Source organism: Papio anubis, chromosome 6, assembly GCF_008728515.1.
Source record: "Papio anubis isolate 15944 chromosome 6, Panubis1.0, whole genome shotgun sequence".
NCBI classification, from domain to species: Eukaryota; Metazoa; Chordata; class Mammalia; order Primates; family Cercopithecidae; genus Papio; species Papio anubis.
The window spans coordinates 34,616,061-34,634,430 of record NC_044981.1 but is presented as its reverse complement, the minus strand read 5'-3'; the positions used below and the strand labels follow the sequence as shown (position 1 = coordinate 34,634,430).

Genomic DNA, 18,370 nt, shown 5'->3' with positions numbered 1-18,370 from the left:
AGGCCACAAAGTTTGAGGACACTCCAGGTGGTGGGGGCCTGAAAGGTCAGCGTGGGGTGAGGGGACAGTGCTGGGGGAGGAGGCTGAGGAGGCAGCAGGGGCCAGACCATGTCAGGGCTGTAGGCAGCAGCTAAGATCCTTGGTTTTCATGGCAAGCATTATTGTAGCACGACTTTTAGGCAGTGGAGGCAACCAGCTGAGGCTGGTTCTGAGAAGGTCACTGTGGTTGTAAGACTCATTGAGAAAGGTAAAAGGGTTGCTTGAGTCTGGGAAGCTGAAGCTTCAGTGAGCCATGATTGCGCCACTACACTCCAGCTTGGGTGACAGAGTGAGACCCTGTCTCAAAAAGGATGGGTGGGGGAGGGGCATTTACCTAGACCATACAACAGCCCTTAAATAAGAAAACAAATAATTCAGTTTTTAAAATGTGTAAAAGAGCCAACTGAAAGGGCTCTCGATGGCCAAAGCTGGAACAATTTGAGGAAAAAAATAAAGTAGTATTGAATAATAACCCAAAGTATAACATAACCGTGAGTCTATACTGATATAAACATATGATTACCTAAGTAAGTAAATCAGGCAGAAGAAAGAAAGCTCCCCTGCAGAAGAATTCTAAATAATTTGTGTAGATACTTGACCCTTTAGGGAGTAGAGCATAACTTCTCACTCCTTAAGTATGAGCTGTGCACAGTGACTTTCTTCTAAAGACTGCAGTAAGGATAGAGGGAGAAAGAGTACTTTACAATGGAGAAACCCAATGGATGCTACCTCAGTCAGGCGGTCACAGTCAACATCAGCAGGGATACGTCACGGTGGCAGCATGTGCCTGTGAGGTAATGCAATGTGAATGGCACCTTACCTCTGTGGTCTCCTCCCCAGAATTCACAACCCCAGCCTAATCATGAGAAAAACATCAGACAAACCCCAACTGAGGGACATTCTACAAAATACCTGACCGATAGTCAACTCTGTCAAGGTCATCAAGAATAAGAAAAATCTCTGTAATCCCAGCACTTTGGGAGGCTGAGGCGGGTGGATCACGAGGTCAGGAGATCAAGACCATCCTGGCTAACATGGTGAAACCCCGTCTCTACTAAAAATACAAAAAACTAGCCGGGCATGGTGGCGGATGCCTGTTGTCCCAGCTACTCGGGAGGCTGAGGCAGGAGAATGGCGTGAACCCGGGAGGCAGAGCTTGCAGTGAGCTGAGATCACACCACTGCACTCCAGCCTGGGCGACAGAATGACACTCTGTCTCAAAAAAAAAAAAAAAAAGAATAAGAAAAGTCTGAGAAACTGTTATAGGCAAGAGGAACCCTAGGAGATGTGACAACGAAATGTAATATGATCCCTGGGTGAGGGTTCTTGGAACAGAAAAACGAATTAGGTAAAAACTAAGAAAATCTGAATAAGCAATGGCTCTTACTTAAAAATATATCAAGACTGGTTCATAAGTTGTAACAAATGTACTGGACTGAATACCATGGTATGTATGTATCATTCTGTAACATCTAACAGATGTGAAACAAACACCCTGTATTATTTTCACAAGTTATCCATAAATCTAAAACTACCCTAAAAACACAAAGCTTATTAAGAGTCTAGGTGAGAAATGTGCAAAAGAGTGGAACGAATGCTTCACCAAAGAAGATCTATGGCAGGCATATAGGCAAATGAAAAGATGCTCAAAGTCATTAGTCATTAGGGGAATGCAAATTAAAACCACAATATGTTACTGACATGCACCTCTTAGAAGGGCTACAATGAAAAATTCTGAGCATTAATTAAAGACCAAAAGTTGGCCGGGCACGGTAGCTCGCTTCCTGTGGGGTCCCCGAAAGCATCTTTGGGAGGCCGAGACGGGCGGATCACACGAGGTCAGGAGATCGAGACCATCCTGGCTAACCCGTGAAACCTTGTCTCAAAAATAGCAAAACTAGCCGGCGAGGTGGCGCCTGTAGTCCCAGCTACTCAGGAGGCTGAGGCAGGAGAATGGCGTGAACCCAGGAGGCGGAGCTTGCAGTGAGCCGAGATCTAGCCACCGCGACTCCAGCCTGGGCGACAGAGGGAGACTCCGTCTCAAAAAAAAAAAAAAAAAAAAAAGACCAAAAGTTTTGGAGGAATGGGAATGCTCATCCACTGCTGGTAGGAATGAAACATGGTACAACTGCTTTGGGAAACCATTTGGCAGTTTATTAAAATGTCAAACATGTATTCTGGTTATATATCCAAAAGAATTGAAATAGGATCTGGAAGAGACATGTATACATCCATGGGTACTGCAGCATTATCCACAATAGCCGAAAGATGGAAGCAACCCCAGTGTCCCTTGTCAGATGGATGGACAAAGAAAACGTGGAATATATTTAGCTTTAAAAAGGAAGAAAAATCGGCCGGGCGTGAGGGCTCACGTTTGTAATCACAGCACTTTGGGAGGCCAAGGCGGGCGGATCATGAGGTCAGGAGATCGAGACCATCCCCGCCAAACAGAAACCCTACCCTACTAAAACACAAAAATTAGCTGGCTGCAGGTACGTACCTGTAGTCTCTGCGTCTGAGCCCAGGAACGTCCGTCCGCGAAAATAAACGGTTTGTTCGCCACCGTCAATGAGCCAGACTCCACCTCAAAAAAGGAAGACAATCCTGTCACATGCTACAGCTGCAACATGGATGAACCTTGAGGCCATTATGTTAGGTGAAATAAGCCAGTCACAAAAAGACAAATACCGCATGATTCCATTTATATGAGGTACCTAGTGTAGTCAAAATCATCAGCATAGAAAGTGGAATGGCGGTTGCTGGGGGCTGGAGGAAGACAAAAGGGGGAGTTGTTGATCAATGTGTGTAAAGGTTCAGTTTTGCAAGATGAAAACATTCTGGAGATCTGCTGCACAACAATATGAACATAGTTAACACAACTGAACTACGTGCTTAAAATTTGTTATGTGTTTTTTTACCACGATTAAAATATTTGTGGATGTATGTTAAACATGCATGTACCACGCAATCCCGTCATTCCATTTCTAGGTATTTACCCAAGAGAAATGAAAGCATATGTCCACACCAAGACTCATGTATGAGTGTTCACAGCAGCTTTATCCATAATAGCCCAAATCTGGAAATGACCTAAATGTCCATCAATAGGGGAATGGGTAAATGGGCTGTGGCATATGCATACAGTGGTATATTCAACTCTTTTGGTAGGTGAGCTGTGGTACATTCATACAGTGGCACGGAACGTAAAAAGGAACAAACTATTTATACATTCAACAACATGGATGAATCTCAAAATAATTATGCAGAGTGAAAGAATTCAGATTTTAAAAAAAGAGTTCACATTGTAGTGAATTAATCTGTGATGGCAGAAAGCAGATCGGGGTTGCTTGGGAAAGGCAGGGGGTGAGGGAAGGTGGGAGGGATCATGAAAGGGCATGAGGAAATTTTGGGGATGACGAATTATTCACTATCTTAATTGTGGTGATGGTTTCACAGGGGTGTGTGTGTGTGTGTGTGTGTGTGTGTGTGTGTACAGAGAGGGAGACACTTACCAAACTGTGAGAGGGAAGAAGGGAGTCGGGGAGGAAGGCGGAAAAGAGGTTTGGCCAGGCATGCCTGAATGCCGGATGGATATTTTAGACATGGCATCCTCTGAGCTCCAACCTCACTCAGCACCCACGTTCATACATCTGTGTGGGGAATGCGGATTTTCAAGCATGCCTGCGTGCACTGCCCTTCCCTTTGGCAGGAGGCCGCTGCCAGGATGGGCCGAGTGTAGAGAGAGTGGCTTGCCTGGCAGCAGGAATAATTAATTCTCCTCCCTTGGGAGGGAGGAGAAAGAGGTTGTGAGAATGTGAGCTAAGGAATGGAGGGTGACACCTTTTGGGGTGTAGTTTCCTACTGGAGGTGACCCCCCACCCAGAAGGCAGCCTGAGGGAGGCCAGGCGGACTCCCATTTTCTGTTCCCAGATGGCAGGTAGGGATAAGGGTGTGGCTCTGGAGACCAACTGCAATTTCTCAGTATGTGTCAGTAGTTCCTGTTCACATCTGATGCAGGGAGAAAAATCCACTCCCACCAAATCCAAGAGGACTGAGGTGGTGGAGGTGAAATCTGCGCTGAAAAAGCCGTGCCGTATGCTGGCAAATTGGAAGAGGAAGCAAAAATAGTTGGTAGTCAGCACGAGACCACTTCTCCCTTAGGAGTTGTATCTGTTCCTACTTGGAGTGATTCCAGGGCCATGGAAGAAACCTGCCCCATCCATATACTGGCTCAATTTTGGGGGCGGATTCCTGAAGTGCCACCATCAGGTTTCACCCAGCAGTAGGCTGGACTGACCGTGGCTAGCACTCAGCACGTCTCATGAGAGCTACCATTTATTTGAGCATTGTGCTAAGGTCTTGTGGCTTCGCTCCTTTAATCTTCGAAATAAAACCATAAGGTTCCATGATTAGGCCCCTTTTACAGATGAGGAAACTGAGGCCCCAGGAGATTAATTACCTGCTCAAGATCACACAGTTAGTAGGTGTCAGGAGCTAGGATCTAAACCCCCTTTTTCATAGATTAGGAAACCAAGCCTTAGAGAGGGGAAGCGATTATCCGGAGGTCACACAGCTATGGGTGAGGTGGGGGCCTAGAGCTACTTGCCTCTAGAGCCCAGGTTTTCTCCATCCTGCTCTCCTATCTGTCCAGCCTGTCCACCCTCCTTGTTGGGAGAAAGGACCCAGGAGAAAGCAGAGACAGGATAAGGGGAGTTTGGGAAGCAGGAAGGAATTTTGAAGAAGGGAAAAATAAGTGAACACCTCCTAGGAAGAAAATCTCATCCAACCCCTTAATCTCACCCACAGAGTATTTTTTAAAGCTACATACACAAAAAGTTTACCACAGAATTACTCATAATCACAAACATTTGGAAACTCAAAGGAATGATCAAGCAAATTTTTCTGTACAGCTATGATGGAATATTATACAACTGCCAAAAAAGACAGTCACAAAGACGTGTGGCAACAAGGAAAATGCTTCTGATGTAACATTAGGTAAACCCTTTGATCTAGTGATCCTTTTTTCTGAAAATAATTGATTCTAAATATGGCAAAGCTTTTGTTGATTTCTTTCTTTTTTTAAAGACAGGGTCTTGCCTGTAATCCCAGCACTTTGGGAAGCCCAGAAGGGTGGATCATGAGGTCAGGAGATCGAGACCATCCTGGACAACACGGTGAAACCCCATCTCTACTACAAAAATACAAAAAACTAGCCGGGTGTGGTGGCGGGGTCCCAGCTACTCGGGAGGCTGAGGCAGGAGAATGGCATAAACCCAAGAGGCGGAGCTTGTGGTGAGCTGAGATCCGGCCACTGCACTCCAGCCTGGGCGACAGAGCGAGACTCCTTCTCAAAAAAAAAAAAAAAGACAGGGTCTCACTCTGTCGCCCAGAGTGGAGTGCAGTGGTGCAGTCATGGCTTGCTGCCGCCTTGACCTCAAGTAGCTTGGGCTATAAGCATGTGCCACCATGCCCAGTTAATTGTTTAATTTCTTGTAGAGATGGGAGTCTCACAATTGCCCAGGCTGGTCTCAAATTCCTGGGCTCAAGTGATCCTCCTGCCTTGGCTTCCTAAAGTGCTGAGATTACAGGCATGAGACACCACATCCAGTCTTGTTCATTTCTTGTAACAAAGATGTTTGTCATGGAGTTAGCACATAAAAGACATGTCATTGGAATTGTTTCTTCCACCCTGATAAAGCACAGAGAATATATAGGTGGAGGGACCACCATTCCAAACCTACACAGGGCAAAGGCTCTTCTCTGTGATTTGCTGGTCACTCAGAGTCTTACGCAAATATAAACTAGTGACATCCAGTTCTACCTTAATAATGCAATTTTACTGGAAAGAGAATAAAGTGGAAGAGAATGAAATGACATGAAAATGGAATTCTCCAGGGAGATCTGAACTCTGGATTTCCTAAATAGAGTTTTTACATTCATAAACATACATGTACAACTGTCCTAGACACTGTGCCCTTAGTTAACCCCAAAGCCCCCTTTACATGGAGATCCTATTTTCTAGACCCAGCGGTCTGGGCTGGGTGATGCAGCCTGTTAGATCCCCACCCCCATTTCCAGCTCTCCCAGGTGAAGGGCATCTCCAGGTCACAAATTTGGGGGGAATACCCCTCCACTCAGCCCTTCTACTGTTTGAACTGTCCCTACCCTCCAACACTGCCCTTGCCTGGGGCCCCACCGGTACTTACTCAGTCGCCTCAAGTACAAAACTGCATCCTCGTACCCTCGGTAGTAGTAATCGTGCAGGATCTGGGGGCGGGGCACCGGGAGAATAACCAAGGCTGCGGTGATGAAGGGAGCCACAGTTCCCCCGACCCAGGGCTGCTACTCCCATTGCTCTTGAACTTTATTTGATGGACTTTTCAAAACGTACCCATCCAGTGTCCCATCCCTCACTATCTACTAAGAAGAATTGGGGAGCAATTCCTGGTCACACGCCCCAGTGATGCTGCGTTCATGAGTGACACTATTCATGGTGGATCCTCAGCCTCCCCTGGGCGGGAAAGTGTTGGGTGCTCATGGCAGAACCAGATGAGGTGCATTGGGGCCATATGAAGAGCAAAGTTTGGAGCCTGAGTTCAGGTCTCTGGGCTGCCCCTTATTGGCTGTGTTGCTCTCACCTCTCACAGCCTCAATTTCTTCATCTACAAAATGGGGACAGCAATAATATTGGTCACAGAGGATGCTAGAGGATTACATGAGGTATTGCCCACAAAGCCTTTTCTGTAAAGGGCCAGATAGTAAATACTTATTTTGGGCTTTGCTGGCCACATGCAGTCTCTGCCTAATGTTCTTTTTCTTTTTCTTCTTTTTTTCCCCCATAACTCTCTAAAAATGGAAACCCCTTTCTTAGCTCACAGGCTGTACAAAAACAAGCCATAGGCTGGATATGGCCCGTGGGCTGCAGTTTGCCGACCCTTGCTTTGGTACGTGAACTGTCTGAGTGGAAGGGTTCAGTTAATATTTCTATCAGCACTTCTGACATCATCTCGCTTTACAGGGGAGAATATTGAAGCCAGAAGAGCTTAAGGCACTTGTTCAAGGTCACATAGCTAGTTAGAAGCAAGGCCAGTAGGCAGGTCTAGGAGGAAGTTTAAGGGATCATTTGAGGGGAGGAGACTCAGATGGAACTTGAGTGGGCCCCAGTGGCTCTCTAACCCCACCCCTAGTCCCTGGTACCTTCCCCTACTCCCCAGACCCCTCCTGCCTCTCACCATCAGGTCCGGGGGGAACAATGCGTGGGTCATCCTGGCGATGTTCTCCAGGGAGAACTGGAAGGAGCAGTTGAACATGCGAAAGTCGTGGAAGATGGCGGGGCAGTCCCGGGGACAGATGTCCTGCTGCCCACTGAAGGTGGAGATGGTGATGGCGTCAGTCCAGAAGGCGCAGGGCTGCATGCCTGTGAAGCCCCCATCAATGTACCTCTGTGTGGGACAGAGTGAGAAATGCTCACCTGGGGCCAGAGTTCTCAGCCCCACTCGGAGTACCTCGAAACGGCCCATGGGACATGGTACCAGCTTCAAGGGCCCATCAAGGAAGGTCCAGAAGACCCTTCGGGATAAGCCTGGAGATGGAGGTCCTGGTGGGTGTGTGGTGTGCCCCTGGTCACTTGGTGAGTCCGCACTGGCCTCTGGACTCCCAGCCTGGTGCTCTGTCCTGCACTGATCCTCCCTCCACTATCTTAGTGGCGCTGAGACTGGGGCTCCCAGGGCTCTGTGTGCAGGGGACCCATACTCTGGGTAAAGCAGGAGACGTGCCCCTCTGCCACAGCCCCACCACCTGTTCACCCACGAGCCCCGTCCTTTCTGGGGCTTCTGTTTTCTCACCTATGAATGAAGGATGACAAATACTGAGGCTCTAACTCTCAGGCTGGCTGACGTGCAATATGGGCTCCATCTACTACCTGAATCCTAGTCTCTGGCCCTAACTTTCTCTGCATATAAAATGAGGAAGGGGCATGAGCTAGACCATCACTACTCAGAGTGTGGCCCACCCACCAGCAGCATGGGCAGCACCTGAGGCTGGTTAGGGGCGGATCCTCAGGCCCTGCCGCAGATCGCCTGGATCAGAACTTGTGTAGTTTTACGAGACCCCGAGTGATTCACGGGCACATTAAAGTCTGTAAGGCCCTGGCCTAAAGGGCCTCAGAAAACATCCTCATCATTTGAGGTTCCAGGTCCCAGCGCTTCAGGGTCCACCTCCTCTGTTCCGAGAAGTCTGGGAAAGCCTGCCAAGCCTATGGAGCCTTGATTTGCCGGGCTTGGCAGTGGGTAGGCGGATCCAGAGAGGAGCCCACCCCAGCTGGAGAAGTTCATCTTAAAGACCCAGAAAGCCATCTACATTGGGAATTCTGAGTAACAACACGAGAAATTCTCCAACTCTAGGTCCTCCCACTGCATTCTGAGACCACCCTCCTGCTCCCCCAGTTGTGAGTCACAGGGACCCAAGGTCCCCTGGATCCCGGTTCACCCCTCACCATGCTGGAGCACTCACCACACCGCGGTAAGTCGGGGGGATGAGGCCGCAGTACACGGGGACGAAGCAGCTGCAGTATAGGGCCTGTATGGAGAGAACAGGGCTGAGATGCCGGAGGCCCGGGGGGCGGGGTGGGGACGGCTCGTCTGTCAGCTGCTGGGCCATCACCACCAGGCCGGACCTCCTTAAATCCTAAGTGAAGGTGCCGCATTGGGAAGCAAAGCTCCGAGTTCAATTCCTGGCCTGGTCCTCACTAATGGGGTCCTTGGTAACCTACTTGGTCCGTCTGGCCCTGACATCCCAGCATTAAAGTGGGAGGGGGTCCTCAATAGCTTCAGGGTTCCTTCTGATGCTGAACTTTCATGAATCCAGTGGGATTCAACAACCACTAATGTGTGTCAGCAAAGGAGGCTGAGAGGCCCACCCTTGGGAGTGCCCTACAGGGGGGAGTGAGCAAGTGGGTGACGGTGCAGTGGGGTGACAGGGGCTTGGTGGAGGTGAGCATGGGCACTGTGGCTCCACAAGAGGGGTGCAGGCAGGGTCGGAGGGGATGAAGGCAAGTGCCCTGGCAGGAGGGACTGGGTTTCAGCAGCAGGCGAAGCAGCGTAGGAAGGAGGGAGGGGATCCCGGGCAGAGGGAGCGGCAGGTACGAAGGCCCAGAGGTCTGGCTTGTGTGTGGTTTGCTAGGGTTGGCATGGTAGGAATGGAAGGTGGGGGAGAGGGCCAGGGAGAGAAAACTGCAGCAGTGGGCGATGAAGTCGGAACGGGGGTGGGCATGAGGAGGCAGATCTGGAAAAGCCGGCTGCTGATAAACCCAGGGGGCCATGAGGAGTGGAGGAGGTGTCCGTGCACACTGCCTATTAATCCCTCATCCCCAGGATTACTGCCAGGCCAGTATGGGATGCAGATGGGGAGGCAAAGGCCCTGTATGTGGGGAAGGAAGGAGAGTGGAGATGTGGGGTGGAGGCCATGCAGCTTGACCCCTTTGTCCCGAAAGACAATGGGACCTATCTGCAGCCCTCTCCAGCAATCATTGTTCATAACTAAAGTTCATATTAATGAGCTTAGGGCAGTGCACTCAGGATTAGCATGCACTTTTCTTTTCTTTTCTTTTCTTTTCTTTTTTTTGAGACGGAGTCTCGCTCTGTGGCCCAGGCTGGAGTGCAGTGGCCGGATCTCAGCTCACTGCAAGCTCTGCCTCCCGGGTTCATGCCATTCTCCTGCCTCAGCCTCCCGAGTAGCTGGGACTACAGGCGCCCGCCACCTCGCCCGGCTAGTTTTTTGTATTTTTTTAGTAGAGACGGGGTTTCACCGTGTTAGCCAGGATGGTCTCGATCTCCTGACCTCGTGATCCGCCCGTCTCGGCCTCCCAAAGTGCTGGGATTACAGGCTTGAGCCACCGCGCCTGGCCTAGCATGCACTTTTCTAAGTGATAACTGATTTGGTAGCAATTCAATCCCTTATCAAGGGCCACTGGAAGTGAGGGGGCAGAAAGGGGGCATGGGGGCCCATCTCCCCTGACTGTTCTCACAAACTGTGAGTAATTCAGAGAGGACGCAGGGCAGCCCAGCCTGGAAGGTCCTGAAAGAGCCCCGGGCCCTCTGCAGGTCACACCTGGGCCTCTGGGAAGCTTCAGGCTTAGCACAGAGGGCCGGACAGGACGGACGTGAAGGCCGAAGCATTGAGGGTGGTGGTCAAGCCTGGTTTGTCCTGGGCTTCTGTGTCCATCTCATCTAACACTGCACCTTGCACAGGGAGACACTGGGGGCATGAAGCAAGGGAAGGACTAGGGAAGTGAGGCAGATGGGTGAGGCATCGGGCTGGGTGGTGGAGAGAGAGCAGGAGCAGCCCACCCATGCCCCCTCTTTGGCCCTCCCTCCCTCCCAGCACAGCCCCCTTGCCTCAATGAGCTCCTCCTTGGACGTGAACTCTGAAACCACCACACTCTCCCCGTCCGTGAAGCGGGTGAGGCTCACATGGAGCTTTCCCGTGGTGACCTTGTAGGAGTCCTCGGGCAGGACCCGGTACAGAAACTGCCTCATCATCTGTACCATCTTGCAGGACGGGGACAAGGGCCCCAGGAAGGATTTCTTCACCTCGGCCACACCCACATTGAGGACTCTGAGGTACTCATCTGCGAAGGAAGCAGAGAAGAGGGGGTGGTCGGCGCCACCCAGTGGCCAGGGGCCAAGGGAGGTCTAGGGTGGTTTCTCCAACTCATCCAACAAATGGGGAAACCTAGAATTCGGGAGCTGGGAAAGCCCCAGGAATCGGCCTGCTGTCCCGCACATGAGGAAAGCAAGACACTGAGGAAGGAAGTCGCTGGCTCCAGAGAGCGCAGAGCTAGGCGATGGTGGAGCTGGACCCAGGCGTCCTGACCTTTGTCCAGGAGTCGCTACGTGACAGACACCTTCTTATCAACAGCTAAAGGAACACTTTACCCCAACCCCAAATAGCTTTCCTCAACTTCTTGTCACTCTGCCTGGAAGTCCACTGCCAGACCACAGTTCTGGGATCCTGTATGAGATTCCTATGAAAACACTGGTGCAGTTGGAAGCTGTTCCCAAGTGATGCCCTGGGATACTTGCTTAGTGCCCATTGAGTTGGTGGGCAGGGAGGGGGTGCTGGCCTTGGGCTGGTGAATCACGTGGAGGAGGTGAACTTTGTCTTGAAACCATTACGTCATCTTTCCTTTATGGCCCTGGTCCAGGTCTGAGAGGGAGATGACCCTGAGATATGGAGTATGTAAGGCTCGCCTGTGCCTTGTGCTCAGAGGGCAGATGTGCTATTCAGGGTGGCAGAAGAGGGTGTAATGTTCCCCACCCCAAGTCCCCAGAATCCCACCAGGGAAGTCTGTGTTGTCAGCTTAATAAGAAGTGATATCTTGCTTAATTCCCACAACAATACTGGGAGGTAGGTAGTTCTATCTTCCTTTTACTGATCAGGAAACTGAGGCTCAGATAGGTAATATAACTTTCCCAGGGTCAGCGTCAGCCAGTTAGTAAGTGGATAAAGTTAGCATTTCAACCTAGGTTGTGTGACCCCAGAGCCTGGGCTCCTTCTACTACGCTAAGCCAAAAGCTTCTTCTGGAGCTGAGCCCACACCTGCTTTTTGCTGACCACTGCTCATCTCTACCCTGTGCAAGCCTTTGGGAAAATCAGGAGTGAAGATAGCTCTGGAAAGGATTGCTAAGTTTTTTAAACAAACATTTATTTGTAAAACATGCTATAATACGCTATAGTGAAGAACTTTCTTATAGTTAGTGTCATGTAGCAATGGCTACAAGGGAAGCTGTGTGGCCATGAGTTTTCGCCATGGGAGGTAACCAGGCAGAGGCTGGATAAGTACCTCTGTTAGAGAGTTTATCAAAAAGATTCCTGCATGAGTGGTAGGGCTGAGATTCCTTCCAGTTTTGAGATTATGGGATTCTCACAGGCACCTCGCAATACATCTGGGAAGTAATCAGTGTGCCTTACTCGCCTATTTATAAACAGAGCAGCTGAGACACAGAGCGGTTAAGTGATTTGCCCAAAGTCACATGGCAATTTGGGGACAAGCCAAAACTAAGGATGCCCTACTCCTCTTGTATTTTACAGTTTACAGATTATTCACCCCAGTCCTGGAGGTAAGATAAGAAGCTTCAGCACCATTTTACAGATGCAGAAACTCACACAGAGAAAAGCTAAGTGTCTTGCCTGAGGTCAGGCAGCCAGGCAGTGATTTTTCTGACTCCATACCCCACCTTCTTTCCCTGGGATTTGGACTGATCTCAGGAATGAAGAGGCTGCGCAAGCCTGGGTTGCCATGGTGACAGCCTTTTTTTTTTTCCAACCTTCGGAATTACACCTGCTTATGTGTAGTAGGGACCGCCCTGAGCAATGGAGCATGATAGCTGTTACCCTCCTACAGGGGAGGGTGATCCTGGGAGGCAGAAAGGCCCTACAGTTTTAGTAAGGTTAGACTTACCATGTGCCAACAGTGGTAAACAGTGTCTGCCCTCAAGGGAGGGCAGAGGCTAACTCACTCACAGGTGATACAGCAACTGCTCATTTGGATACCAAGGTGTTGGATCACTGAGGTCTCGCCCATAAGACCAGCCGGGATGGGGAGTCAAGCCGGGGCAGGGAATTCTTAGTGAGCAGCTTAACACCTTGCAAGGGTCAATGGCTTTTCCCATGATGCCTGGGAGCCAGGAACGCCTGATCTCCCAGCAGAAGCCACCCCTGGGAGGGAAGCAAGGAAATTTGTTCTTATTACAAAACTCAGACATGCTCATTATGGAAAAACTTTTAAAAATGCAGATAAGCAGAAAAAAATTAAAATGTCTTGGAATCCCTCCTCCTAGTGACTAACATTTGGTCTGTCTCCTTAAACTATATATTTTATTTTTATTCATACTTATAAAGGGTCATACAATACATACTATTTGTAATTTGCTTCTTTCACTTAATCTGTTGTGAATGTTTTTCCAGGTCAACAAATATTCATTTATAACCCAATTTGTTTTTTCAAATAAGGTTTTGTTCTGTCACCCAAGCTGGACACCATGATAGCTCACTGCACCCTGGAATGCCTGGCTCAAGCAATCCTCTCACCTCAGCCTCCTGAGTAGCTGAGATTACAGGCATGTGCCACCATACCCAGCTAACTTTTTTATTTTTGTAAAAATAGGGTCTCATTATGTTGCCCAGGCTGGTCTTGAACTCCTGGTCTCAAACAATCCTTCCACTTTGGTCTCCCAAAGTGCTGGGATTATAGGCATGAACCACTGCACCCAGCCTATACTCTAATATTAAAAGCAGTATGGAAAACTGTTGTAAGGTTATACCATTATTTATTGATCAGGAAACCAAGAGTGGTTAGCTATTTAGTTTGTTTCATTGCTTTTCTAAATAAATGATGCAATGAACAATCTCATGCTAACTTCTTTATCCATATACTTATTTTCCTTAGGATAAATTCCTAGAAGTGAGAATGCTAGGTCAAAGGCATGCATATTTAAAGTCTTATAATGTTTACTTTAATGGTGGCTTTAGTATATTATTCATCTACAGTCAACTCACCTATTCAGTGGTGGGAGTGGGTGACAGGAACAAAACATGGGACAAAATAATGGAAACAGTGTCGACATTCCAAAGTACTGACATCTGAAAATGGTGCTATCTGGAAATTAGCAATGCTCTAGCCAGTCATGTAGCCTGGGAGGAAGAGGGCAGGAAGTTGTCTGATTCTCTCAGTCTAGCTCTGCTGCTGCTGGCTGAAGCCACACACCAAAAGATACTGTTAGCTCTGCATCTTCTTAGTTCTCTCCAGGTGTGTGTGTGTGTGGGGGGGGGGTGTATGTGTGCGTGTTCCTGTCTGTCTTCAAACTCTGTCTTTCTCTGTGTCTCTCTTTGTCTCTGTCTCTGTCTATCTCTCTCCTTTCTCTCTCACCCAGCAACTAATCTGGTTAAACAAATCTATGCTGGTAGAAAGTTAAGTGTTAAGCACAGCAATTGCTGGGTGCTGAGAGAGGGGATAAATTTAGCTTACTTCTTTATGTATTACCATATTTTCCAGCACTTTCTCCCGTTTAAAGGCCTCCTTCCGAGCTGCATGCTGCCAGGCTCTGAGACACAGAGTCCCATACTAACCACAGCAAGGTTATTAGAAGCAGCACCGCAGACCCAATGTGTCCTGATCAGGGTACTCAAGGTTGACTGTTCCCACTCCTCAGCCCATCCCTAGGCACATCCACTTCTGCTCAGAGGAGGGGTTTCTCTGAGGGCAAATCTGGTTCTCCTCCTCCTCTCACAATAGCCTATCACTGAGCTTTGCCCATAGGAAGGTCTTCAGAAACCTCCCCTGAGGGCTGGAAATTCCTCCAGGGCAGAGATGGGCCATAATCTGTGCCCATCAAGCCTCTCAGTATGTGAACAAAGGAATACAAAAACCTGAGAGCAATGGAGATGCCCCCAAGGAAGAGCTACTTGACTTAATTACCCAATAAAAGCTTGAAGGCATGATCATCCCAGATAGATGGGTAGACAGCAGAGTTAACAATATTGATCAGTGTGGTCAGCTCACCAGGTTTTATGAGTCTAACGTGCCAAGAAAAATAAGTAAATAAGATGCTGGGTCAATGCTGGGTGTGGTGGTTCATGCCTGTAATCCCAGCACATTGGGAAGATGAGATGGGAGGATCGCTTGAGCCCAGGAGTTTGAGACCAGCTCTGGCAACATAGCAAGACCCCTGTCTCTACAAAAAATAAAAATAATAATAATAAAATTAGCCAGGCATGGTGGCATGCATGCTGCTGTCATCCCAGCTACTTAGGAGGCTGAGGTGGGAAGATCACTTGAGTCCGGGAGGTGAAGGCTGCAGTGAGCCATGATTGCACCACTGCACTCCAACCTGGATGACAGAGTGAGACCCTGCCTCTAAAAAATAAAATGTAAAAAGATGTTGAGACCGGGAGATTTTTGAAGGGCACTTGGAAGCTATATTTCCAAGTTTCAGCCACTGGGAGAGTCTTTCTTTTTTTAATTTGATTTAAATTTTTTTTTAGAGACAGGGTCTCACTCTGTTGCCCAGGCTCCTCAAAGTATCCTCCCACCTCAGCCTCCCAAAGTGCGGGGGTTACAGGCATGAGCCACTGTGCCCAGCTGATCAAAGAGTCTTTCCGTGACCACATCCATTTCTTGGAAAGAGCTTAGGCTTTGGAGCCAGGCAGATTTGGTTCAAATCCCAGCTTCACCACATGCTATCCAGATCATCACTGGCCACTTAAATAACATCTTTCATCCTCAACTTTGTTGCTTGTAAAATTAGTCTAAGAATACCTACCTTACTGGATTATGAAGAGGCAGACAGCTTTTAAAGTGCCTGCACACAGTAAATGCTCAAACATTGGGTATGGCAATCATTCCTTATGTGACAAGGCGTTTGGATGTTCCGGACTCTCAGCCTACTCATCTGAACAGAAGACAGTGATCCCGGCCCCCACATCCTTATCAAGCTGTGGTCAGGCTCAAGTGTGGAATCAAAAGAGCAAAATACGAGCGTGGAGCGAGAGGGTGCGCCCCAGTTTCAGAATAGTGTAGGCCTGACTGGGAGAACACTCCCTCTCCTATCAACTTGGGGGATCCTACAGATATAGTAGGGGGAAAGAAGGGCTAGAAAAATCATCAAAGGGGAAGAAAAGGGATAATTGTACATGCGTTTATTTGTTTAGGTGGATAATGTTCCCCCCTACACGAGGGCAAGGATGGTCTCTGTCTTGTTCATTCCTTTGTCCCTAGCACTCAATATAGTGCCTGGAATACGGTCGGCACTTAAGAAACATGCACGCAGGCATGAATAATGGATAAATGAACGAACTCCAGAACCTGAAGCGGGATACTGAGACCCAGAGAGAGAAGTCGCTATTCAAGATGACCCAGAGGATGAAAACAGAAGGCTTTTCTTCCCCATCTCCACGTGACCTCTTGCTAAATGAAAAATCATAGAAAGACGGGCTCTTGGGGCTGATAATTTAAGCTGCTGAGGATGCCGTTCACAGGGGGCCGGAATTAGGTCTGCAGTGAGGGATGGATCAGCCACAGAGGATGGGACTGCGGGGCCCCAGGCTCAGGGCGCACTGGTAGCCTAGCAACAACCTCCGGTTCAGCCAATCACTGCGAGGCGCCGCCGCCGGCCCTGCTCCCAGAGCAGCGTGCGTGGTGGGCGCGCGGGGAGCGGGGGGCGCAGCAGTCCCTGGGGAGGCGCCGACGAATGCTCAGAATCCCAGCATGGAGCACCTGAGAACTGGCTGCTCCTATCTGGTCCCTAATTGCAGACTGAATTGTAATCTGCATTTTCCTGTGGGTATATCTTGAATACCCGACCCCAACGTAATAATAATAATTGTTATCATCTTAATAACAATCGTTTCCCTAAGCAGGCTTTCCCACCTATTATCTCAGTTTATTTTCACAGTGACAGCCAGCCTCCGAGGAGCAGTGACCCTGGTTTATTTACCATTTTATTTCTGTGCCCTACACTGCAGGGGTATTGATTGAAAAACAGTTTGGCTTGAAGCTACAGTGTCACTACTGGAAGGTTTACAGAGACCCTTTGGGGCAGTGAGTTTTCAGTTAGGGAGCCTTTGTTCAAAAGAAATCCTAAGTGGAAACCCAATATATAAAACAACAAAAAATGTGGCTATTCTGGGTTGAGGCTGTTCTGAGACTCTGTCCCATCACCCCACCCTCCCTAGGAAGGTAGCCCCCAAAACACTGCCCTGAGACTCCTAAGATTCTGGGATCCTAGGTCAGAAATAGGAGTCCCAACGAATTGTCACATTTTACAGGTAAGAAATCCTGCCCAGGAAAAAGGTGAGGCTCATAAATATCAGCCGGATGGATGGATGAGTGGATGGATGGTTGGATGTTTGGTTAGATGGATGGATGGATAAAGGAAGGACATACCCTGGGACCTAGGTCACACAGTTTGTTTGCAGAAATAGAACGAGAATGTATGTGAAAACTCACATTTTTCTCTCTGTCCTGAATGCATTATAGGCTTTTGCCAACAGCAAAACAACTGTGACCTATTTAGCACTTCAAATCAAACCAAACAAAACAATGTTTTTAATGGATAATAACAATCCTCCACATAGACCTTCTTCTAACGCTAAGAGTTTACTAAACAATTGGATTTAAAAGTTCAGACTGGCTTATATCCGGTTGTCATGGAAACAGAAGTGTCTTCTGCTGATTCATCACCTATGCTCCTAGCAGTGTCCACAGGACTCTTTGCTTGCCCTCAGGTAGAGGGCCTGGGGCCTCAGCCCTCAGCCCACTATGAGCTTTTCCCCCGAGAATTCAGGCACAACCTCCAACATCCCACTGCAGGTTCTTACTGATCACCCTGAGGTGAAACAGGCAGAGAGGGAATGCATCTAGAAAGTTCCCTGGAAATGATCATGTATTCAGGGCCATTACCCCTGCTCTTTTCTCTGTTTTCTTTGGTGGACCCAGAAGTCCTTTTGGGGTCCTGCTCCAAGGTAGAAATTAATACTGCCTCCCATCTAGGCTGTGGCCTCTCCTGCCCTATAGACTCTCCCTGCACTACCAAGGGGGACACTGGGATGATGCCACAGCTGTGAACTGAGTCACCCCCTAGTCTTAAGACTCAGCTGGACTTGAGGTCTGACAGGGCAAACCACAGGCAGTGTGCTCTATCAACTCTGCTTCTAACTTGTGCTCCCACAAGTTAGATACATACTAGACTCTGAGTTAGGGCATAGCAGGAGATTCTTTCTTTTTCTGTTTTTTCTTTCTTAATTTTTTTAGAGTTAGGGTCTCACTACATTGCCCAGGCTGGACTTGAACTCCTGGGCTCAAGTGATCCTCCTGCCTCAGCCTCCTGAGTAGCTGGGGCTACAGGTGCATCACCACACCCAACTGAGGAGATTCTTCCTTACGTGCTGATTTCATGATTACAGAGTTGGGTTACCCACAGGATTCAAGGGTGAACTCCTAACTCAGGGGAACCAAAAAAGTCTGGAGGTTTATTTACCATTTGTTTGGCTGTCTTCCCCCTAGAATTGGAAAAAGAGCTCAACTGTCTTTCTTGAATTTGAGCCCAAAGTGAAGCAAATAAAACAATGCTATTTTAATACTAAGTGAGTGGGTTTAAAAATGGATCCACCAAATGCAGTGTGGAATCCTGGATTGGATTCTGGGACAGAAAAGAGACATTAGTAGAAAAACTGGTGACATTCTAATAAGTCTGCAGTATAGTTAATAGGAATGTACCAATATTAGTGTCTTAGTGTTGGCAAATGGACCATGGTTATGTAAGATGTTAACATTAGG

The 18,370-nt window shown here is 48.4% G+C and overlaps 1 protein-coding gene across 3 annotated transcripts in view; it reads right to left on the bottom strand.

Annotated features, from left to right (window-relative positions):
- The window catches only part of PNPLA1 (patatin like phospholipase domain containing 1), a 48,981-nt gene that overhangs the window by 12,457 nt on the left and 18,154 nt on the right, over window positions 1-18,370 (bottom strand). For all 3 annotated transcript variants that reach the window (XM_009205011.3, XM_009205014.3, XM_031667066.1), the window contains exons 2-5: window positions 10,431-10,663; window positions 8,548-8,613; window positions 7,269-7,478; window positions 6,243-6,303 (exon numbers count right to left, since the gene is read on the bottom strand). In XM_009205011.3, the coding sequence (XP_009203275.2) occupies window positions 6,243-6,303; window positions 7,269-7,478; window positions 8,548-8,613; window positions 10,431-10,663 (570 nt within the window). The remainder of the gene's footprint in view (window positions 1-6,242; window positions 6,304-7,268; window positions 7,479-8,547; window positions 8,614-10,430; window positions 10,664-18,370) is intronic.